Genomic DNA, 22073 nt, shown 5'->3' on the forward strand with positions numbered 1-22073 from the left:
ACCTGGGCATCAGTATATTTTAAAGCTCTCGGCTGATTCCAAATTGCAGCCAAGTTTGAGAACCACTGATGGAGCGTCCCCTGAACACCTCATGCCTGTCCCTCCCTCGAGCCTTTGCTCGCACGTTCCTCCCTCACCTGGTCTTATTTTTTCTCTCTTTTCTGCAAGTGATTTTTTGAGTCCCAGTTTAAACTCCATTCACAAAGCCTCCCCTGGCAACTGTGGCCCTTCCTTCTCTGACCTCCCAGATTCTCAGTGCTGTGCCTCTGTCCAGTGATCTGAGGCAGCCTCAGTGTTGTGGCTGATTGCTCCCCAGAAGGGAATTCTAGCACTTTCACTGGACTGTAAGATTCTTGGAAGAGGAAGCAAGTTGTATACTTTTAAATCCCGACAATTCCTGGACAGGATCCAGACATGTCATAAATGAATACAAACATATGTAAAATTAGGTGCTGCTATGATACAAATGGTCTCTTTGGGCAAATTTGGAAAAGTGCCCCTTATAGGCTTAAAACTATAAAAAGATATCCTTCCTTGGGGTCAATGCAGCTTCTGCACCAGGAAGCGTGGCTTGGTAGGTGGATGGCGGCCAGATGTTGGACCTACTTAATTCCTTGGACAGGTGCCCCTGCTGAGGTGTAATCTGCACAACCTTCTCCAGTCACCCTGATACTGCAAACCAAGCCATGATTGGTGTGGGAGAGGGTGACCCAGACCCAGACAAGTGATGCTTCTGCACATGGTGCAGCCTCTTCTGGGGTAACTCAGGCCATCTCGGTTTGGGTGAGAGGAGAACGGCAATTGTATAAAACCAGTACATCTTACGCCCAGTTTCAGTGAGGCTGGGGAAGGGCAGGAGGGCTGGAAACAACCGTTGATGGACATCCACAGGCTGGACTGAAATTTCCTTTAAATGCTTCAGCTAATCCTAGTGCAGTGGCTCCTTTGCCAGTTTCTCCTGCCCCAGAGAGGACTAAGCCAAGCCTCTAGAAATGCCCAAAGTGTTCCTTTCTATAACAGGACATGGAGGAGCTGGTGGACGAGGGGCTGGTGAAAGCCATTGGGATCTCCAACTTCAACCACTTCCAGATTGAAAGGCTCTTGAACAAACCGGGATTGAAATACAAACCAGTGACTAACCAGGTAAATTCTGCTTAATCAAAGCGAGGGGCCCTCCCTATTACTTCTTAAACATTTGGAAGTAAGTTCACTGTTAGGTACTGAGTGTTATCTCAGGGCACAGTGACCAGGACACTTTGGGGAGATGCCAGACAGGGAGTCGTGTAGCCAGTCTGGTAGTGGGTAGTGTTTGCCCTTTGCTAGGCAGTCTTTTTTGTGTGCAGAATTCACTACGAGCAGCTCACAAAGCAGGCCAACTCACTGGTGAGGAGCTTGCAGGTTTTGCAGGTTGAGGTTCACCCATACCTCACACAGGAGAAATTGATCCAGTACTGCCACTCCAAAGGCATCACTGTCACGGCGTACGGCCCTCTGGGCTCTCCAGATAGACCTTGGTGAGGCTTCTGAGGGATCTTTCTCTTGATACCCTTAAACAATTGTTTTATCATTTGTTAATGTTGGTATGAGAGTGTAAGCCACCAGGAAGAAAGGTGTATCGGAAGCAACGTGGCTGGCACATACAAACAGTGGGGAAAACTAGAAACTTTAAAACAACAGCAACATGCCGAACCCTCTGAAATACTCGGGTTCAGCCAGCCAGCGCTGGACCAGCATTTGCAAAATGCTGAGGCTTCAGAGCCCATGGGTGGGCTCAGGGGCAAGACACAAAGCTTTCAGATCCTCTTGCCTTGTCTCCCACATGGAGAAGACTAATGATCAGCCTTGGGACCATCATTGGAGTAATGCTCATTTGCATATGGTAACAATGATGATTATTCACACCAGCCATCTTTCTGTCTCCAGGGCCAAGCCAGATGACCCTTCCCTACTGGAGGATCCCAAGATTAAGGAGATTGCTGCAAAGCACAAAAAATCTACAGCCCAGGTACAGTGTATGTGTGTGAGTTTTTTTAAGCCCAGCAAACTAATCTTCTGTTTTGTTCCTTATATTGTGTTTTTATCTCCTTGAGGGGGAAGAAAACAGGAGAGGAAACCCACTAAGGCCCTTCCTTGAAAGTCTGTTGGGACCTCCAGGAAATACCACTGTTATTGCTGAAACCAGGATAGCATCCGTCTAACAGCTTCTGTTGAGCCCTATCACTCAGTGACAAGAGCCTGGCTTTTGGAACTGAGAGATCTGGGTTCAGAGCCCAGCTCACCTCCTATCAGCCTTATCCTGAACTCTGTCCAAGCCACTTTCCTTTTTTATTTTTTTTGCCTATGATTTGCCCTGAGCTAACATCTGTTGCCAATCTCCCTCATTTTTTTTGCTTGAGGAAGATTAGCCCTGAGCTAACATCTGTGCCACATCATGGCTGATAAGCAGTGTAGGTCGGCACCCAGAATCTGAACTCACAAATCCAGGTGGCCGAAGTGGAGTGTGCCAGACTTAACCACCAGGCCACAGGGCCAGCCCCAACTTTCCTTATTTTTAAAAAAGGAAAATCATAGAGTTGTTGTGAGGATTAAGGGAGATAATTGACCATAGGACTAACAAGTGACTGACAGCTGTGAAGAGCTCAGTCATATTAGCTGTTGTAACTGAAGACACAGTGAGTGGCAGAGAGATTTTGTTTTTCCTTTCAGTAGAATAGGGCTCCTTACAGAGAAGTGGAGACATGGTGTCCCTTTCTGTACAGGTTCTGATCCGATTCCATATTCAGAGGAATGTGGCTGTGATCCCCAAGTCTGTGACACCAGCACGCATCGTGGAGAACTTTCAGGTAGGATCCCAGCTGGGTGGCCCTCATTTTCATCAGTGGAGGAAGGGATGGGAGAGACGCTCTCACTAGGCTTCTCATCCCATCTCTGTCGTGTCTGTGGGCCTCATCCCCTTCCCGCCACCCCGTCATATCTCAGGCCAGGGAGCTGACCTCAGCAGAGCTGAGATGAATGACCCAGGGGCCAAGGATGTGGTGAGGGGAGCGGCCAGGGAGTCCTGTCAGATCTGAGCCCAGGTGTGCCTCTCACCACTGAGAAGACCCTTGGTTGCCCCTGAGCAGTTAGGTCATGGGCCATAGGCAGGAGCAGACTGTTCTGGCCTAAACACCCCGCCTCCCAGCAGCAGGGGAGATATGGACCGCACTTGAACTGACCTGGAAGAACCCACATGTGCATTGGGGAGCACAGACAAGGTGCACACCTGCAGTTTAATGTCTATAAGCCTAATCACCTCCCCTTTAGAACACTAAACCCTATAAATGTGGCAGTCTTCGTGTAGGACCTCATTTAGAGCCAAATTCGTATCTGGTGGACACACTGGAAGAAACTCCTATGGCCAGTTAGTGCTGCGGATGTGAGCTTGCTCCTGGCTGAGAATCACAAATCACACCAGAAATTGTCTTACCGATGATGTTTTGCAATTCTTGCCTTTCTAGGTCTTTGACTTTAAATTGAGTGATAAGGAGATGGCGACCATACTCAGCTTCAACAGAAACTGGAGGTTCTTCCACATGGGACAGTAAGTGCCACTGGGCTAAGTTAAGTAGGAGGATCGTCAGTCTTTCTAATCTGGTAGAGGGTGAGCTGGAAGGATTAGAAAGGAGCTGGGACTACTTTTATCTTCAAATACTATTTTCCGGTCGTTTGAAAAATTAAAATTGGAGCAACTGGAATCATTATGGAAAGGAAAGACACATCCCTAATTGCTGCTTATTATCTGAACTTCTGGATATAGAGCTAAAATTTCGAGAGAGGATATGTTGTCCCTAGGCAGAAGGCAGAAGCATCCATTCATCCATTCCCTCAATAAATATGTATTGAGCATCTCCTATGTGCCAGGCACTGTCTCAGTGCTGGAGATATGACACTGGACTAACACTTCACAGGCTAGCATCCTAGGGAGGGAATACAGAAATAGACTCAAAATAAATATGTCAATTAAGAATTAATCCTACAGGGCCCAGCCCAGTGGCCTATTGGTTAAGTTCAGTGCACTCTGCTTTGGCAGCCTGGGGTTTGGTTTCTGGGCGCGGACCTACACCACTTTTCAGTGGCCATGTTGTGGCAGCAACCCACATACAAAATAGAGGAAGACTGGCAACAGATGTGAGCTCAGGGTGAATCTTCCTCAGCAAACAAGAATGAATCCTACAACTAAGAAAGAAAGTAAATTGTAGGAAGGCATTGTCTAACTTCTCTATTTTATTCTCGTCTCTGTTCTATTCTAACTTCTCTATTCTTCTCTATTGGCGGAGTACGGAAATAAACTCAAAATATGTTTGTAAGATAGTAATAAATGCTATTAAAAAAATAAACTCGGGTAAAGGTTGATAGGAAGTTGTGGGTGGTGGTGGGATAGATACTTTAAATAGGGTGGGGCAAGGGAGGCTTTGCTGATAAGGTGACATTCGAGCAGAAACCTGAAGGATGTGAGAGGTCAGCCATGTGGATGTCTGAGAGAAGAGCATTCTTGGCAGTGAGAACAGCAAGTGCAAAGACCCCGAGGTGGAATTGTGTTTAGATCTTTCGAGTAAGGAGGCCAGTGGGGCTGGAGCAGATTGAGTGAGGGGAAGAGTGAGAGGAGACGAGGTCACAGAGCAGGCAGAGAGGTGTTATAAGAATAAATCGAGATCATGCTTGTAAGGCACCAGCACTGTGCTTGGCACCAGGCTTATTATTAGCTGTCATTACACGTTTATTCTGGTGCCCTGCTCACTGCTTGCCTGCCCTCCTCCCAGCACACCCTTTAGATCAGTTTAACGGAAGGTCGAGGTGGGGCCCCTTCCTCGTGTTCTTAGAGAATCTTCTGCGGAAGCTGAGAGAGCACCAAGACCACGGGATACACCAGAGAAGAATGCCTTTGAAACCAGAATCTAATAGTAACATATTCTTCTTTATGCCTGTTTTCTCTTCAGGTTGGCTGATTTGGATGAATATCCCTTCAATGCAGAATACTGAAGCTGAGTCTCCTGAGAAGATGACTCTGCAGATTCTCTCTCTTCGCTTTACTGAAGTGTAACTCTCTCCACTAGAGTCCTATTTTATCCAAGCTTGTCTGAACTCTTACTGAGTCTGGGCCTCCTGTAGGTCAGATTCTAGGCAGTGTTGTATCTAGATCAGTATGTTCAACCAGAATTCACAGGGAGATATGACTCAGAGAAGCAAATTACAGTGTTTTTCACTTAATTGATCTGGTCACGGTGAGAGGCTGGGAGGGGGGATCTCTGCTAACAGTGAGGATATAAAGATAAAAAGATAAAGAAGAATATGTAAGGAACACATATGCCGAGTTTACTATGTGTCACCACAAATTGAAGTGCCTTTCTTATGTGTTAACTCATTGAATCCTGAGACCACCCCTGAGAGGTAAGGACTCTTCTTGCCATTTGACAGAAGAGGACATGCAGGAATGGGGAGGCCAAGGCACTGGCCCAAGACCACCCAGGTTGTAAGAAGCTGAACCAAGCTGTGAAGGCAGGTGGGCTCTGGGAGAGTTCACTGTGATTTGTCCTCTCCCTCCCAAGCCTTCTGGCACTTTCCCTCCTTGCCTTTCTCTACCTTTTCTCTTTCTCACTCTCCCAACTTCCTTTAACATGTCATCATGCCTTGAGTCAACTCTGGTGGTGGCACAGCCTGTGAGACATTTGATGGTGCCACCCTTCACTGAAGGAGGGGTGTGTGGTGTAGCCCTGGGGGTGCAGTGGGGAAGGGAGCCGAGTCTGAATGAGGAGAATGTTTACTATTTCCATTCATCTGGAACATTTCCTTTTTCTGTAATGATTTCTTCTTACGAAATATTCCAATTATATAGAAATGTACAGAGAATAACATAATGAGCATCTGACCACCCTTCTCACAGATTTAACAAATGCTAACATTTTGCCTTATTGGCTTCAAAGCTTTAAAAAAAAATTATTAACAAAATAAATGGTTATCATCATGGTTCAGGACACTCTGTACTCCTTCCCATCCCCCTTCTCCTGACTCCCTCCCCAGAGGTCATGCTCATCCTCCAGTTGGTGAGGGGCTTCCTCCTTCCTCGGCAGGTCTTTTTATCCACTTGCTCCCAGTCCTTACCCTCCCCTGTTCTGCATGGCGGGGGTCTACTAACTACATTTCCCAGCATCCCTAGCCACATGGCTTCTGCCTGGCTTTGGTCAATGAAGGTACTGTTAGGTGATTGGAGGGCAGGAGGAAGGGAGAAGCCAGGTGTGTCTTCTTCTCTCTCTATCTTGAGTGGCATCTCCAGAGAAGTCACATTTCCTCTGTGGTCCCAGCTCTTGCCAGGCAGCCTCCACCTTGATTCTATCTCCCACCAGGTGCTGTGGCTTCTGGGATTAGGAAAGAGCACTTGCTCCTAAATCCTCCATCCCAAGGACCGGTAGCCTTCCTGCTGCTATTAGTGTCTGAGTCGGCTCACCTGCTCTTCTCCTGTTTGATAGCCCAGCTCTTCCATCACCTGTGTAACCAATAATTTGAATTAAATATCCAATGTTCAAAAATCTTGAGTGGTTTCTGTTCTCCTGGCTGGACCCTGACTGATGCACTCCCGATCCACATTTTTATATTTTTAATATTTATTTACACATCCATACATAGTCTCTGGTGTTTTACGTGTGTTTAAAATGTTGTAAAAATTTTTTCCTTCATGTGATTGTGATCATAATTTTCTTGATTAAAAACCTTAGGTGGGGCCGGCCCGGTGGAGCAAGTAATTGGGTGCACGCGCTCCACTGTGGCGGCCTGGGGTTTGCCGGTTCGGGTCCTGGGCATGCACCCAACGCAGTGCTTGGTGGGCCATGCTGTGGTGGCATCCCATATAAAGCAGAGGAGGATGGGCATGGGTGTTGGCCCGAGGCCAGTCTTCCTCAGCAAAAAAAGAGGAGGATTGGCGGGTGTTGGCTTGGGGCCGATCTTCCTCACACACACAAAAAAAGGCTTAGGTAATAGGATAAACAGATTAGGTTGCTATTACTGAATTATATGACATTTTTCATTTCACTTGAATTTAACCAAACAGAGGTAAATAAATAAGCCGATATGGAGAAACACTGCATTTTTTAAAAAGCAACTTTCTAGTTATTCCTGATTTTATTTTCCATGCTTACATCTCAAGTAATGAGAGCTTTGTAGGCCTCAATCTCACAGTTCTAACAAATATAATAAATGCCTCCTAAAATTTGTTAACTATTTTTGGACTGTTGGGAATAAAACCACACCAGTCATCACTAAACCTGTAGCCATCTTAATGGGGAAAGACTCTAAGGTACATACCACAAATATGTGTTAAATTAACTCTTTCCACTCTGTGATTATACATGGAACTTGCCTTATCTTATGGATCAAGAGGAAGGGAAGTGAATCGAGGAGGGGAGGATGGTAAGGCTTGGAGTGGAAAAGGAAGGGAGCTTATCATGGGAAGGAGAGAGCCGGGGAGTAGTTCCTCCTGTCTCAAGTAAGTCTGTCCACTGATTGTCTGAGATTGGGCTGGAAAAGTGGGTACCAGCTAATCTGGAGATCTGGGAATCACACTTGCTGTTCTGCAAGTCCCAGGTTGTCTCAGGAGAGATGGCCTTATTAGTATTTAAGTGAGATCTGGCAAACTACTGCTGGGACCTAGAAGGATTTGGGTCTCTCAGCCTGATCCCATAATGCCCAACTGCCCAGGCCTGCTTTAGTCATTCACTAGCCTTGCAATAACTGCATATTATTTTACAACGTTAAAATTTTGGATCCTACTTATTGCATTATTGTGGGATTTCACTGTACCTTATAGAGTTAAAAGGGATAAAGATTAGAGAGAGGTTCCTGTAGAAAATAATTTTCAGTAAAATTTGAAAGGACCCTCAACAGTAAATATTGTTGGAAATAAGCATTTTTTTGCTTTAATAACAAATATATGCATGACTATAAAAATGCAAATTCTGAATAAAAACAATGCAAAAATAATAGGCAGAAAAGAACCTTGGAAAAAAAATTTGCCGTGAATGTGACAAAAAATGGATTAGTAATTTTTTTTATCATCGAAAGAGCTTATTCAAATCAGGAAGAAAAATCTAAGAAGCCAAAAGAAAAGTTGGTACATTAAAATTTGCCAATAAACAATGTGAAAAGTTGTTCATACTAGGAAACAAAAATACAAATTAAAACCAGCTATTTTCACTATCGAATCAACAAAACTTCAAAGGAAAATCTATCTAGAAAGATACAAATATTAACGATTGTTTTCTATGTTTTAACAAGTGAATTTTAGTTATTTTGTTATTCATTCACATAATTTTCACCTTTTCTACAATAGGACATTCACTTTTACAATCAGAAAAGCGTTAATACGCATTTAAAAAACAACAAAGAAGGATTCAACTCAGTTATTTCACACACCTACGGAAAAGCCAAATCAAAGAAACACTTTTACTTGAAGTTATTTTCATTTCATTGGCCTTTCAACTTTAGAAAACAAATATTCTGAACGCACTAAACAGTGGAATTTGGTTACATTTTATTTTAAATCCAATCCAGTTTGTTGTTCCTCATTTGTTGTCAGTAGGATAAATGCTTCGCTAGCAATTCCAGAGAAGTTTTTCAACTTCCCTTCAATGTTCAACTTTATACTGCTGCCTTTCAGCATTTTTGTTGGTTCAAAAGGGTGAGCTCCTACATATGTTAGGGAAAGTTGGTGGGGACGAAGAAGAAGTCCTTGATCATCATTTAAAAATTCTACAAAAATATACTGCTAAGACCAATGTCAAAGAGCATACTGCCTATATTTTCTCCTAGGAGTTTTATGGTTTCATGTCTTACCTTCAAGTCTTTAATCCATTTTGAGTTAATTTTTGTGTATGGTATAAGATAATAGTCTACTTTCATTCTTTTGCATGTGGCTGTCCAGTTTTCCCAACACCATTTATTAAGAGACTTTCCTTTCTCCATTGTACGTTCTTGGTTCCTTTGCCGAAGATTAGCTTTCCACAGATGTGTGGTTTTATTTCTTCAGGCAAGGGAAACAAAAGAAAAAATAAATAAATGGGACTACATCACACTAAAAAGCTTCTGCAAGGCAAAGGAAACCATCCACAAAATGAAAAGATGACCCACCAACTGGGAGAAAATATTTGCAAGTCATATACCCAATAAGAGGTTAATTTCCAAAATATATAAAGAACTCATACAACTCAACAACAAAAAAACTAACAACCTGATCAAAAAATGGGCAAAGGACATGAATAGACATTTTTCCAAAGAAGAGATACAGATGGCCAACAGGCACGTGAAAAGATGTTCAACATCACTAATTATTAGGGGAATGTAAATCAAAACTACAATGAGATATCACCTCACACTCATCAAAATGGCTATTATTAAAAAGACAAGAAGTAATAAATGTTGGAGAGGCTGTGGAGAAAAGGGAACCCTCAGACACTACCGGTGGGAATGCAAACTGGTGCAGCCACTATGGAAAACAGTATGGAGATTTCTCAAAAAATTAAAAATAGAAATACCATATGATCCAGCTATTCTACTTCTGGGTACTTATCCAAAGAACATGAAAACACTAATTTGAAAAGATATATGCACCCCTATTTCATTGCAGCATTATTCACGATAGCCAAGTAACCCAAGGGCCCATCAACAGATGATTGGATAAAGAAGCTGTGGTATACATATATACATATATATATATATATATATAATGGAATACTACTCAGCCATAAAAAAGACAAAATTGTGCCATTTGCGACAACACGGATGGACCTTGAGGGTATTATGCTAAGAGAAATAAGTCAGACAGAGAAAGACAAATACCATATGGTTTCACTCAAATGTGGAAGATAAACAAACAAATGAATACATAGATAAGGAGAACAGATTTGTGGTTACCAGAGGGGAGGAGGATGGGGGGAGGGCAAAAAGGGTAAAGGGGCACATTTATCTGTTGACGTATGGAAACCAGACTTTGGGTGGTGAACTCGAGGCGGTCTATACAGAAGTCAAAATATAATGATGTACACCTGAAATTTACACAATGTTATAAACCAATGTGACCTCAATAAAATAACTTTAAAAAAATAAAACAAAAATTACACAAGATAAGTAGTTTATGATTATCACATTTGTGCCCTAGGGCCTTTGCCCTTGCTCTTCTCAGTCTACCCAGAGATGCTCTACCCTTAGATATCTGGCTGATTCTCTGCCTCATATTCTTCAGGTCTTTGCTCATTTATCACCTTCTCAGTGAGGCCTTCCCTACCACCCTATTTACAATTAATCCATTTTCTCTGGGACTCCCTCTTTCTCTTCTCTGTTTACTTTTCCTCCGTAGCATTTATTAATCTAACATATTATATATTTTATTTATTTACTGTTTGCTTGCTGGCTTATTCTGTTTCTACCTAATAGAATGTAAGCTCTATGAGAGCAGAAATTTTTGTCTGTTTTGTTTGCTGTATCCCCTCTTCCCCAATAATATCTGTTGAGTAAATGGATGGATGGATGGGTAGACGCAGGATATTTTTATTCCAATTTTACACATGAGAAAACCGAAAACAGATTTCTTAATTGGTACAGCTCGTGGTGCCTACCCACATACTCTGAAGTGATTCTATGAAGGACTCTACAACTGATCATAAATTTCAGGGACTGTACAACACTCTTTCTTTCCTCCCCAAAGCCCCAGTACATAGTTGTACATCATAGTTGTAGAGTTGTAGCTCTTCTATATGGGACGCCGCCCCAGCATCATTTGATGAGCAGTGAGTAGGTCTGTGCCCAGGATCCGAACCGGCAAACCCTGGGCCGCCAAAGCAGAACGTGCGAACTTAACCGCTACACCACCAGGCCAGCCTCTGTGCGACACTCTTAAACTGGAACTGAGATGACCATTTTGGAGCCAGGGACAATTATGTAGAGAATGTCAATCTTAATTCATGATCAAATTTTTACTCCTGTCCTCACTCAGGTCTAACAGTGAGGGCTGAAACAGGAATTGAGAAACTATCAGTATTCTTTCCCTTCAACCCTATTTGTGCTGCTCCACACTGGAAACAAGTGCATCTTCTTGATTAGCAATTCCTTCCTAAGCGCGATTTGAACAGGGCTTGGTGATAGGCCAGAGTCACAGGATCTGCTTTCCACCAGGACACAGCTTCCAGAAGGCCAGAAAAGCAGTGAGTGGAGGAGAACGGCCATGGTACTACTCCCCGTGAGGTAACAGGTGCTAATAGCTCAAGCAGGAAGCGGGGCCAAAGACAGCCTGTATATCAGCCTCCCAGGGGCCTTGAGTTGTCACACTTGGATAAACTATACCCCACGGCCTCAAGCTTGGAAGAATCTTGGAAATTAAAGATAATGGCTCCTCTATATTTATTGATAAGCAGAATTCATAACCCTTGCTGTCTTCCTATGAACAACAATATTTTGATTATTCTAGTTTTGCTTTCTTCCTTAGTGTATGTATTAGTTTTCCTAAAGCTGCCATAACAAATACCACAAACTTGGTGGCCTAAAACACCAGAAACTTATTCTTTCACAGTTCTGGAGGCTAGAAGTCCAAAATCAAGGTGTCAGCAGGGCCATGCTCTCTCTGATGGCTCTAGGAAAGAATCCGTCCTTGCCTCTTCCTAACATGTGGTGATGGCTAGCAATCTTTGGGGCTCCTTGGCTTGCAGCTGCATCACTCCAATCTCTGCCTCTGCCTTCACATATCCTTCTTATAAGTATACCTGTCACTGAATTTATGACCCACCCTAATCCAGTATGCCCTTCTCTTAGTTAACTATATCTGCAAAGACCGTGTGTTCAATAAGGTCACGTTCTGAGGTTCTGGATAGACACAGAGTTTTGGGGGACACAATTCAACCCAGTATAGTGTCAACACGTTGCCATGCCCATGGTTGAATGCCCAACATTTGTGAGAATATGTTTTTGGACTGTTTTGAACAGAACTTACTTTTTGTAATAACTTGTTACCCAAGTAGCTAAAATCGCCTCTTAACATCATCTGAATAATATTTAAGCCCTGCTTTTCTCAATAGCCCGTTTGTTTCTGTATGTATTCATACTTCTGGCTTTCTGTACTCTGTCGTATCACCTTATCCAAGGCAAAGCATTTTCAGCTGTGTGTGCAACTGTTGGCAGCTTCCCTTGCACCATGACTTTGCATTTGCCCTCCTTGTACTTTGACATGGAAATTGTGCCTCAGGTAGTTTAGTCCCACAATTGACACTTGCTGCCTCTGTGGAAGAATTCAAATTGCCTGATATGACTGAAGAGGTTTACTGGGTCTTTATCCATCTGGCCTAGGGACATTTTCCTCTTCAGAGCCATGCCCAATGGGGGCCACATAATGAACATAATAGCTTCCCCAGGTCCCTAGCCATCATCTCTCCCAAGGTACATGTAGTAGGCAGAATTCTAAAATAGCCTCACTTTGTATAATCTCCTTCCTTGGAGTGTAGGCAGAACCTGTGTATATGATAAAATAGCATTCGCATAATTATGTTATCTAGTACGGTAAAAGGGACTTTATAGATGTAAATAAGGTCCCAAATCAGATGATATTAAGCTCAAAACCTAATCACATGAGCCCTTACTTGTGTTGCTTCTGTTTATTAAACAATCACTTAATCTGAAATGACATTGAAAAAAGGAAAAGATAGGGCAAACCACAGTTCCTCTTCCTTTCAGTACATCCTTACTCATCAGTAAGCCAAAGGAAGAGCATGTTGGAAGAATCTCAAGAAGTGTGCATATCAAGAAGTGAAATAAAAACCATTGAGATACGTCTGTGCAATGATTCCACTGTTCTGGCAGGAACAACATACAAACATGTATACGAGCTCCAAAATATGAGTTGTGTATTGTTGCTGACTCTGCACACAAGTTAAATGCTCTCATATTTGCATTTAAAACTGATAGTGCACAATATAAAGATGAACAGTAAAATTTACACTAGTAATTTACAATTTTAATTTTTCTTTACTTAAAATGACATTAAATAGCAAATATGGGTCTTCTCCATCTCAACAAGGTAGACCTCCCGGAGTTGAATCATCACCACACTGAATTTCTTAGACTTTCCCTTCTGCTACCAGCCAGAGAAAACTCTCTGCTTCTAAAGGTGATTGATGTGATTAGACTAGACCCATCTGAATAATCTCCCTTTTGTCATTGATATAGCAAAATCATGGGAGTAACACCATGGGCCAAGCTCATAGTGCCATCCTAAAATTCTGCCAACCACCTTAATCAAGTGATCAATTTAATACTACTGTTACCCCAGCCCCAGGCCCCGTAAGATATTAACTACAACTCTGCCTGGAGAAAGCCTAACATGTTATCTTCACTTTACAGGAAACCACAGTGAAAGGAAAGAACAGGTGGCATGCAGTTGAGACTAGCCTAAACTGGTTGACGGTAACATGGTGGTCTGACTTGACCTGACACAGACCCCGCAGCTCAATATGTGTTCATTGTAATACATTACCATACTAAATAACACACCTACCCACAGCCATGTCAGGAAACACCAGACCAAATAAGGGGAAAAAAAGAGGTAGCACCCTATTCCCTGGAAAAGCCTGCCCATTTCCCCGAATTACCATAAATATTCCTCCCTTTCATTATCTTGACCCCTTATAACAGCTGCTTGATCACCCCAAAGCTGAGAAGTTGATTTGTGAACTTAGTTCCCACTTCTCCACTCTTTGGCCATTAAATAAAGCTTGTGCTGTTGACTGCTCAGCTTCGGTTTCATTTCAAATCCGTGACACAGAACAGAAAAGAACCCTCTGAGGAAGGGATGGATTGTGGGTACAAGGCCCACCCATGCGCCCCTTCTTGGAGCTCCTCCAAATGTGGGTCAGAGTCTCACTGGAGTGAGGTGAAATTGGTAACATTACCAGTAATAGGACAACTTGAAACTGTGTACAACCTGATATGATGCAATGAGAAGAATCCAGCATCACATCTGTGGTATTCTTGGTAAAGATGCATAATTTGAATATAAACATGAGGCAACATCAGACAATCCCACCATGAAAAACAGTTGGCAAAATTAGTAGTCTGTAATCTTTTCAATATTTAAAGTCATGCAAGTCAGAGAAAGACTGGAATACAGATTCCAGACTGAGGAATACAAAAAGACATGATAAATAAATGTGATGTGTGATTCTGAACTGGATCCTTTTGCTATAAAAGACATTATTGAGAGAATGATAAAACTTGAATGGGATCTGAAATCAAATGATATTAATGTATTACAGTTAATTTCCTCATTTTGATGGTTGTAATGTAACTATAGGCATAAGCCCTTGTTTGTGAGAATTACACACTAAAGTGTTCAAGGGTGACGGGATATCACGTCAGCAAATTACTCAGAAAAAAGAAGATCTCTGTACTAATCATGCAGTTATGTCTTAACCTATTTCAAAAGGAAAAAAAAAAGGAATCATGAGTTAGCTAATCAAGAAAATGAGAAAGGAAAGCTAGAATCCCAACAGAACTTAAAAGAAATGATTTGGGGGAAAAAATCTCACGTGTTCTTTTATAAAATCTATTTTGTTTTATTTTGAATGTTAAAAAATCAAATGAAAGTCTGCCCCCTTAAGGATATCAGTTTGTAAAAATGGTAAAAATTGGCAACTGGGAGGAAATGCACCAGAATCAGAGTGACTTACGAAACTGGTCTGAGTAGTTGTCAGACAAATCATGCATAAGAATGACAAAGCTGAAACTCAGTGGGACAGAAAAATAGATTGTTCATTTCTACAGTGTGTTAAGAAGGTAATTAATGCTTTTTAAAGTATATAGAAATGCCAAGAGTTTTGTCAAGGTCCTAGGCCACCTCTTGTGGTTACAGAAAGACAATGGCTTCCTTTATATAGCAATGGGCAGGGTTTATAATAGTTTTTTAAATTATAAAAGCAATTAATATTTACTGATTATTTTTACACATTTCTTCTAGAATTCAGCATGCAATAAATACATAGGGACTATTTTTTGGTCTGTAAAAAAAAAAAAAAAGTCACCCTGCCTTTGGTTTTTTTATCACCTTGGTAACATTACAAACTTCAGTCTCTAGACTTCACCAGAAACAGAGTTGTGAGTCCACTTTTTGAGCAGCCCTGTTGCCTTCTGCTGTGTTGGTTCTCTGTACTTTGCGCTACCACATCCAAATACAGTCTTATCAATCATCAAGGTGTTGGCTGAATTCCCCACACCATGACTTTGCATATGCATTGTCCTCACCCCGTCTTTGGATTTGGTGCTTTGTCTTCTGTCAGTACATGTTGTCACTCTCTCTCCCACCAGGGCAAGGGCTGTGGAGTCTTAGAGGCGGCAGGCTTCTGAAAATCAAAACTATCAGCAGCCCCAGCTCATTCTTTTTCTCAACAATCTCTTTTCCTCGTGTTAGTTACGTAATAAAGCAACACACACATCGCCCATACATATTCTTCAGAATAAATCAAATATCAAGTGTTTTCTTAAAGAGTCCAGAAACAGAAATATGTTAGTAAATTGGTGAAATTAGAACCCACAACTCTTCCCAAAGTATTAATATTTTTATATCTGCCAAAAGAAGGTTCCCTCTCTTCTGCCTGCCTCTCAGATTGTGTAGCTCCAGAAGAGGCTCTTCCTGGACCCCACATGCTCTGCTTACTGGCAACAATTTGAAGCTAGTCCTAAATGCCCTAGAACTCCTGAACACATTTCCTTAATTTCTTTCTTTTTTTTTTTGATGAGGAAGATTGGCCCTGAGCTAATATCTGTGCCCATCTTCCTCTATTTTGTATGTGGGACGCCACCACAGCATGGCTTGAAGAGCAGTGCATAGACCCGTGCCCAGGATCTGAACCCATGAACCCCGGACTGCTGAAGCAGAGCACGTGAACTTAACCACTACACCACAGGGCTGGCCCCCACATTTCCTTAATTTCTGCTTGAGCTTTCAGAGGAAAAAAATGATCTCAGGAAAATAAATCTGTCTACTCCTTTCTTCTATGATTCCAGCACTGTAAGTGTACAGCTTCTGTCTTTCAGCTTTGCTTGAAGTATTTCTAAACAAACAGGTAATATTCTAAAGCAGAAAATCCTGCTGTAATTGTGGTTTTCTAATGTTTTGTAACTTAATTTAGTTTTATCTATAAGCTGGAAGCCAAGCACCCAGACAAGGATTTTAAACACTTGCTTCATCATAATTATCACCATAAACATTACCCACTATGAATCTACCAGATGAAGAGCAGCATACTCATAGCTGCAAGCTCTCCAAGCTCTGATTAACTAATAGGTTTGCCTCCCTGGAGCCATGCCCTGCTTCTGTGTAAGAGGTGAGCCAGGGAAGGCAGCCAAGTAGCCCCAAGGCTTATGTATAGCACTTGGGCTGTGGCAGAAATGACAAGTCTGATTTAGGAGGTTCAGCTGTACCACCCAGTCTTTAATCATAGCCTATCAAGGTTGGTGGGGCCTTGGAGGCGCTGATGGTATTACAGATCTTCAACATCATAGGCAGGCTAGTGTCCAACCACCTCTAGTGACCAGGAATTCACTTCTCCCAACTAATATTTAGAAAAGTCTTGTGTTTAGAGAGGTCTGTCTTATGCTCAGCTAAAATGTGCCTTCCTATATCTTCCACCTGCGGATCTCAATTCTATGTGCTGTGACCATACAGAACAGGTCTTATCCTAATCCTCATGAAAGCCCTCCAAATATTTGACATAGCTCTTACATTCCTATGTTATACCCAATTGTTTTCGGTAAATATCTCCAATTAATGTATATAGCTTAAACTAAATAAATTCATTTTTAATAATTTAATTTATTAATAAATTTATTTATTGTCCGATAAATTAATTTGTTAATATTAAATTGATAAATGAATGAATTAAGTTAAATGAATACAGTTTAAAATGGATGTGTCTTTAAATTAATACTGGTAGCTTTAAGAGACAAGAAAGATCAAGCTGAACCTTAGAGGACGCCAGCCAGCACATTGGTAAGGTCATTCTGAGGCCAAGGTCCAGTCTACAACATTGTAGATTTAAAAATTCATTTTTGTTAGTTCACTCAGGAGTGATCTGGGGGGATGATGAATAATAATCTAGTTCTTAACAAACTGATGAATGCGGTAGAATTCTAATTTACATCACTGTTCTGAGAGATGTACCCATCGTGCAGACTAGAACATATGTGCATCTGCTGGTCACACATTATTTTTTCATTAGATAGAAAGCTCTTGAAAACTACTTAACTATCAGGAGTGATTATAATAAAAATGTTACGCCTGAGGCACTCACCTCTCAACTGAGCTCACAGCTGTGCCCGCTGGCATATGCCTGCTGGCTCGTGAGTGGATTCTCTTTGCATAGTGCTGGAGGGAGATTCTGACAAATTCTGGATGAGTGATTCCTCTGCTTTAATATTCTTTATCTGCCACAAAAGGGCTCCATCATCACCCTTCTGTATTTAGCAGCATGTAGTGATTAGGAGTCTTGGCTCAAGTCAGTCTTTATTAACTGAATGACTGAATAAATGAACCAGAAATCACTGAATAGGATAAGCTCAGCTGCAATTTGACAGAATACAATATATTTTATGTTACTTTGTTAATTTTTTAGTGAATAGTTTGAAAGCATAGTCTTTGCAGATGAGATTGGGCTTCTTCCTATGAGTTAGGAAACACACCAGTCATCAACATTTGTAACTGCTCTGGGAGAAACGTTTGTGTACCCCCCAAATTCATATGCTGAGACCCTAACCTTCAAGGTGGTGGTATTTGGAGATGGGACTGTGGGGGTTATATCAGATCATGAGGGTGACGCCCTCAAGATGGGATTAGAGGCTTTATAAGAAGAGGAAGAGAGAGCGAGCTCTTTGGACATGCACCTGAGGAAAGGCCACGTCGAGATATAGCAAGGAGGCAGCTGCCTGCAAGCCAGGAAGAAGGTGCTCACCAGGAACCAAATCGGTCAGCACCTTGATCATGGACCTCCCAGCCTCCAGAACTGTAGGAAATAAATGTGGTTTTAGCTAGCCAGGCTGCGGTATTTTGTTATGACAGCCCCGGCAGACCAAGAGAGTAATGTATCTTTCAGAGGAGTAAGTTTATTCTGAGATGAGATGTAGGATATCTATTTTTTCACTTTCCATTGAAGAGGGTAGAATTTCTGAAGTCTTCTCCATCCAACTCTAGAAATGTGTCACGGAGGACTCTTGTAGGTCCTGGGCTCTGTCTATAGTGGAGAGAGGCTTCAGGAGAGGACTGGAGGGATGGTCCCAGTCCTCCATATAAAGGAGGATGTGAGGTCAGCTGCTGTGGTTGGGGAGCTGAAATGTGATCAGAGATTTCAGGGAGTGGAGAAGGCTTAGAATCGCTTCTATGAGCAATGCCCCAAGGAAATGACTAAGGATGAAAAGAGGAAAGTTGAGCAGCCTTGAGGTCACCACTGAGGTTACATATTATAGACTTAGAGTTGAGCCAATGTGTAGACTTTTGTCACTTTCTGCAGGACAACCTGGCTGCCCAGAAGGAGAGAAACAAGAGAATTGACTTCATCTAGCACTGGGGATTGGCAAGGTAGTTAAGAGCAAAGGATTCCAGGAGCCTTGTTGGCATTACATAACTAACCCTTAAATAGAAAGTGCTTCAGAGCAGTTGGTCAGGGGTTGTTTCAAAGCAAGGGGAGACTATCCATGTGTATAGGAATGAAATGGTTACAACGAACCTGGGAGTACCCTGCCATCTCCCCCATTGCTCAGGTCTAGCCACTTCTCTGGTTTACACTTATATAAGTTTCAAGATCTTCTTGTTCCCAGCCAACTAATATCCCTGTATTCTCTATCCTTTGCTTAATTCCGCTACTGCCTTGCTCCTTCAAACTTGAGGCTCCCATTATAAATAACAATTACCTTACCTGACTTGGTGCCCAAGCTTAGTGGACAGTATAGTTGAGACTCTGCTGCCACCTAGTGGTCCTTGGTCACTTCGCATGCCATGGTATCTGTGCTAGGAAAGAGGCAAGGGAAGCCAAGTCAGAGCTGAAGGAAAACTTGGATCGGAGCCTTCAAGGAGTCTGGAGTTCATGATGAGAGTAAAGAAAAAAAAATTAGTAGGTATGAGAAAGACAGCAGAACAAGAGTTTATGGTCTCAGAGAATTTTAGAGTTTGAAATCTTGAAGATGGGGGAGTATTAAGTGAGGATAATACCAAAGAAGTGGCTATGGTTGTGTGCAGCTGAAAATGTCCTGAAGAAGGACATTCAAGTTGAAGGTCAAAGAATTCAGATCTAGGTTGTCACAGGGGCCATTCACATTCTCCAGTCAGAGACGACTGCCCCCGTGTTAGGGTCCATGTTTCAACAATATTTTTCATCTCCCACATTTTCCAACACATTGTCTATAAAATGTTGGTTGAATTAACTTGAATGTTGAAAAAATCACTAATGGTGATTGTAGGGGATGGAGTGGAGATTACAACTGTGAACTGGCTGACCTATACTTTTAAATGTCTCATTTCATGTCATTTCAGTGACTGCCCTAACACATCTCCACCAGGCAAATCTCCCCATACCTGGTACTTTACAATTTCAGGTACATCCTCCTAGGGCAGGGAAACATACTGGATATTGCTAGGTGCTCGTTGCTTGAAATGTGCACACCGCATTCAGCAAGGCTGTTCTTGCCTTCCCTGCCCTTTAGTCTCCATTGTGAACTTTCTGTAAGCAAGATTTTCATCCAGGAGTGCTTAGTCTGGGGTTATGGATCCCAGGCTTTGGAGATCCCCTAAAATCAAATGCAAAATGTTATGTTTGTGAACACTTTTTTTCTCTCATTAAAAAAAAAAAATTCATAGAGGAATGTGTAGCCCATGAAAGAAAAGCCCTTGCTTTAGGCAATTTGACTTCCTGTGATCTCAGGCAAGTTTCTGTACCCTCCAAACTCCATCACTTCCTCCCTCCTGTCTGAGTTTGTAAAAGTCTTTGGAAGTTAGTTACTCCACTTTCCCGTACTTCTCCCGGGAATTCCTGCATATCTGCTTCCTCGGTAACTTGCCTCTTGACCACGCTGTTCTCAGTCAGCTGGGTCTTTGGCTTCTCCACTCCCCAAAGGGTAGAGGAGTTCTAGAAACTTTTTCATTCCTTACTCAGTGGATTTGACATTTCTGCCAACTGAGAGCTCACCTCAAATCATCCGCTTTACTCATTCCTGCTGACCCTCTGATTTAACTCCCATGAGGCTCATTAGCTCTGGAGCCAAAGTTTGCAGTGGCTTCCCCAACTCCCAGCTGTTTGCTGTGGAAAGATTGACAGCTGCTTTGAACACTGCTGACTACTCTCGTTGCCTCTTGAGTCTTAAGACATCTTTGCAGGCCAACCTACCTATCAGGTGATTTCTTTCTTTGTCAGCTATGATAATAGATATTGTTTATGTTTTTCTAACTATTTATTACAGAAAATTTCAAACACAGACAGAATAAGACAGAATAGTTTATTGAATGTAATTTACAGATCACTTAGCTTTAGTTATTTTATGGCCAATATTATTTCATCTGTACTTCCTTACTTTTCACTTCTCCTTCTAAATATTTTGAAGCAAAGCCCAAACATCATACCTTTTTATCTGTAAATATATCAGTATATATCTCTATAAGATAAGAATTCTTAATACCACATCACACCTAAAAATTCACAAAAAATTGTCAAAGTCATTCAATGTTAAATAACAGTGGTTGTTCTTGTTCAGAAAAACTTCAATTTCAGCATTGAACTAAAAAAAAATCATAATTAAACTGTACCACTAAGCCATCGAACTGCCGTTTGGTAGGGCAAGTCAGGATATTCAGCTTCTATTGTTGACAAAGGTTCACAGAGTTGAAGATGCTTAAGTCCACAAAAGTGAATAAAGTTCATTTTTGACACTATTGATTCAATAACACATGATAGATTCAAATATTTTCTGTAAAGTGTCTGCTGATGAATAATGCAATGAATAATCACAGGCTTTAACATCTTACTTTTTCATAAGCTTTTTAAATTTGCCCATTAAGCCTTTTTCTGCTCCATACAATTTTTATCACCATGATCTGTAACACATCCTAGGAGATTCCACTTCAGGTTGTACTGCAGTAAAACTTTTCTCAACTTCTTTGAAAATATTCTCACTTGGAGTCGTTCTACACAGACTATGCATAGAATCCAATTCTTCAGTCACCTCATACTTGGCATTGACACCTTAAGTAAACAACAACTGAGCAGCAATCAGTGGCATCTGTCAACTCATCAAGATACAAGAAAAAATACTCAAAGCCATTAGCCTTGTTTTTTTTAATTAACTATTGATATTGCTCCCATGGTTCTCAACCCTTTAACCACTTGTTCTTACCAAAAGGCTGATCATCTTAAACAGGTTTATTTTCTCTGGACACATTTCTTCAGCTTCTGTAGTCAAACACAGTTTAACTAACTTGTCATTGGTAAGTGGCTTGTCTTGCTTGCTAACAAATGAGACACTTGGAAACTTACTTTGGTTGCAGTCTCATTTACATTTTTAATTCTTGTGAAAAAATTCTGCCTGAATGAGATAGCTCATTTCAAATTTCCTAATTTTTCTGACTGTTGCTTTCCTGTGAGTTTGGAATATTATGATGCTCAATCTGGTAATGTTGACATATATTGTGTTATTTTAGCATAGTGTCAGTGCATAATAGATATAATTCAATAAAAAAATTAACCACACTCCACGGTGACTTAAAAGTGCAACATTTGGGGGCCGGCATGGTGGCGCAAGTGGTGAAGTGCGCGCGCTCCACTGTGGCGGCCCAGGGTTCGCCGGTTCGGATCCTGTGCGTGCACCGACGCACTGCTTGTCAAGCCATGCTGTGGTGGCGTCCAATATAAAGTGGAGGAAGGTGGGCGTTGATGTTAGCCCAGGGCCAGTCTTCCTCAGCAAAAAAAAAAGAAGAGGATTGGCAGATGTTAGCTCAGGGCTGATCTTCCTCACAAAAAGAAAGAAAAAAG

At 41.8% G+C, this 22073-nt stretch overlaps 1 protein-coding gene across 2 annotated transcripts; it reads left to right on the plus strand.

Moving 5' to 3' along the window:
• The first annotated feature begins 1020 nt into the window (after positions 1-1020).
• Positions 1021-5019, plus strand: LOC101399393 (aldo-keto reductase family 1 member B10-like). 2 transcript variants are annotated; one of them, XM_004430740.2, is made up of 6 exons: positions 1021-1143; positions 1408-1514; positions 1924-2005; positions 2760-2843; positions 3498-3580; positions 4977-5019. In XM_004430740.2, exons 1-6 carry the CDS (start codon positions 1024-1026, stop codon positions 5017-5019), a joined length of 519 nt encoding a protein of 172 aa, XP_004430797.2. In that variant the 5' UTR covers positions 1021-1023. The 2 variants fall into 2 exon arrangements, with proteins under 2 accessions (XP_004430797.2, XP_014643281.2); XM_014787795.2 differs by having other exon boundaries at positions 3498-3562.
• Positions 5020-22073: the final 17054 nt, after the last annotated feature.

This window comes from Ceratotherium simum, chromosome 1 (genome assembly GCF_057802395.1).
Source record: "Ceratotherium simum simum isolate JZ-2026a chromosome 1, ASM5780239v1, whole genome shotgun sequence".
NCBI lineage: Eukaryota > Metazoa > Chordata > Mammalia > Perissodactyla > Rhinocerotidae > Ceratotherium > Ceratotherium simum.

What these genes read in the sequence shown, in the direction of transcription:
- LOC101399393 (XM_004430740.2), top strand. Translation starts at nt 1,024, where the DNA reads ATGGAGGAGCTGGTGGACGAGGGGCTGGTGAAAGCCATTGGGATCTCC. An exon ending in ACAAACCAGTGACTAACCAG is followed by an intron (nt 1,144 to 1,407) that starts GTAAATTCTGCT and finishes CAGGTTTTGCAG; the next exon opens with GTTGAGGTTCACCCATACCT. An exon ending in AGGTTCTTCCACATGGGACA is followed by an intron (nt 3,581 to 4,976) that starts GTAAGTGCCACT and finishes TTTTCTCTTCAG; the next exon opens with GTTGGCTGATTTGGATGAAT.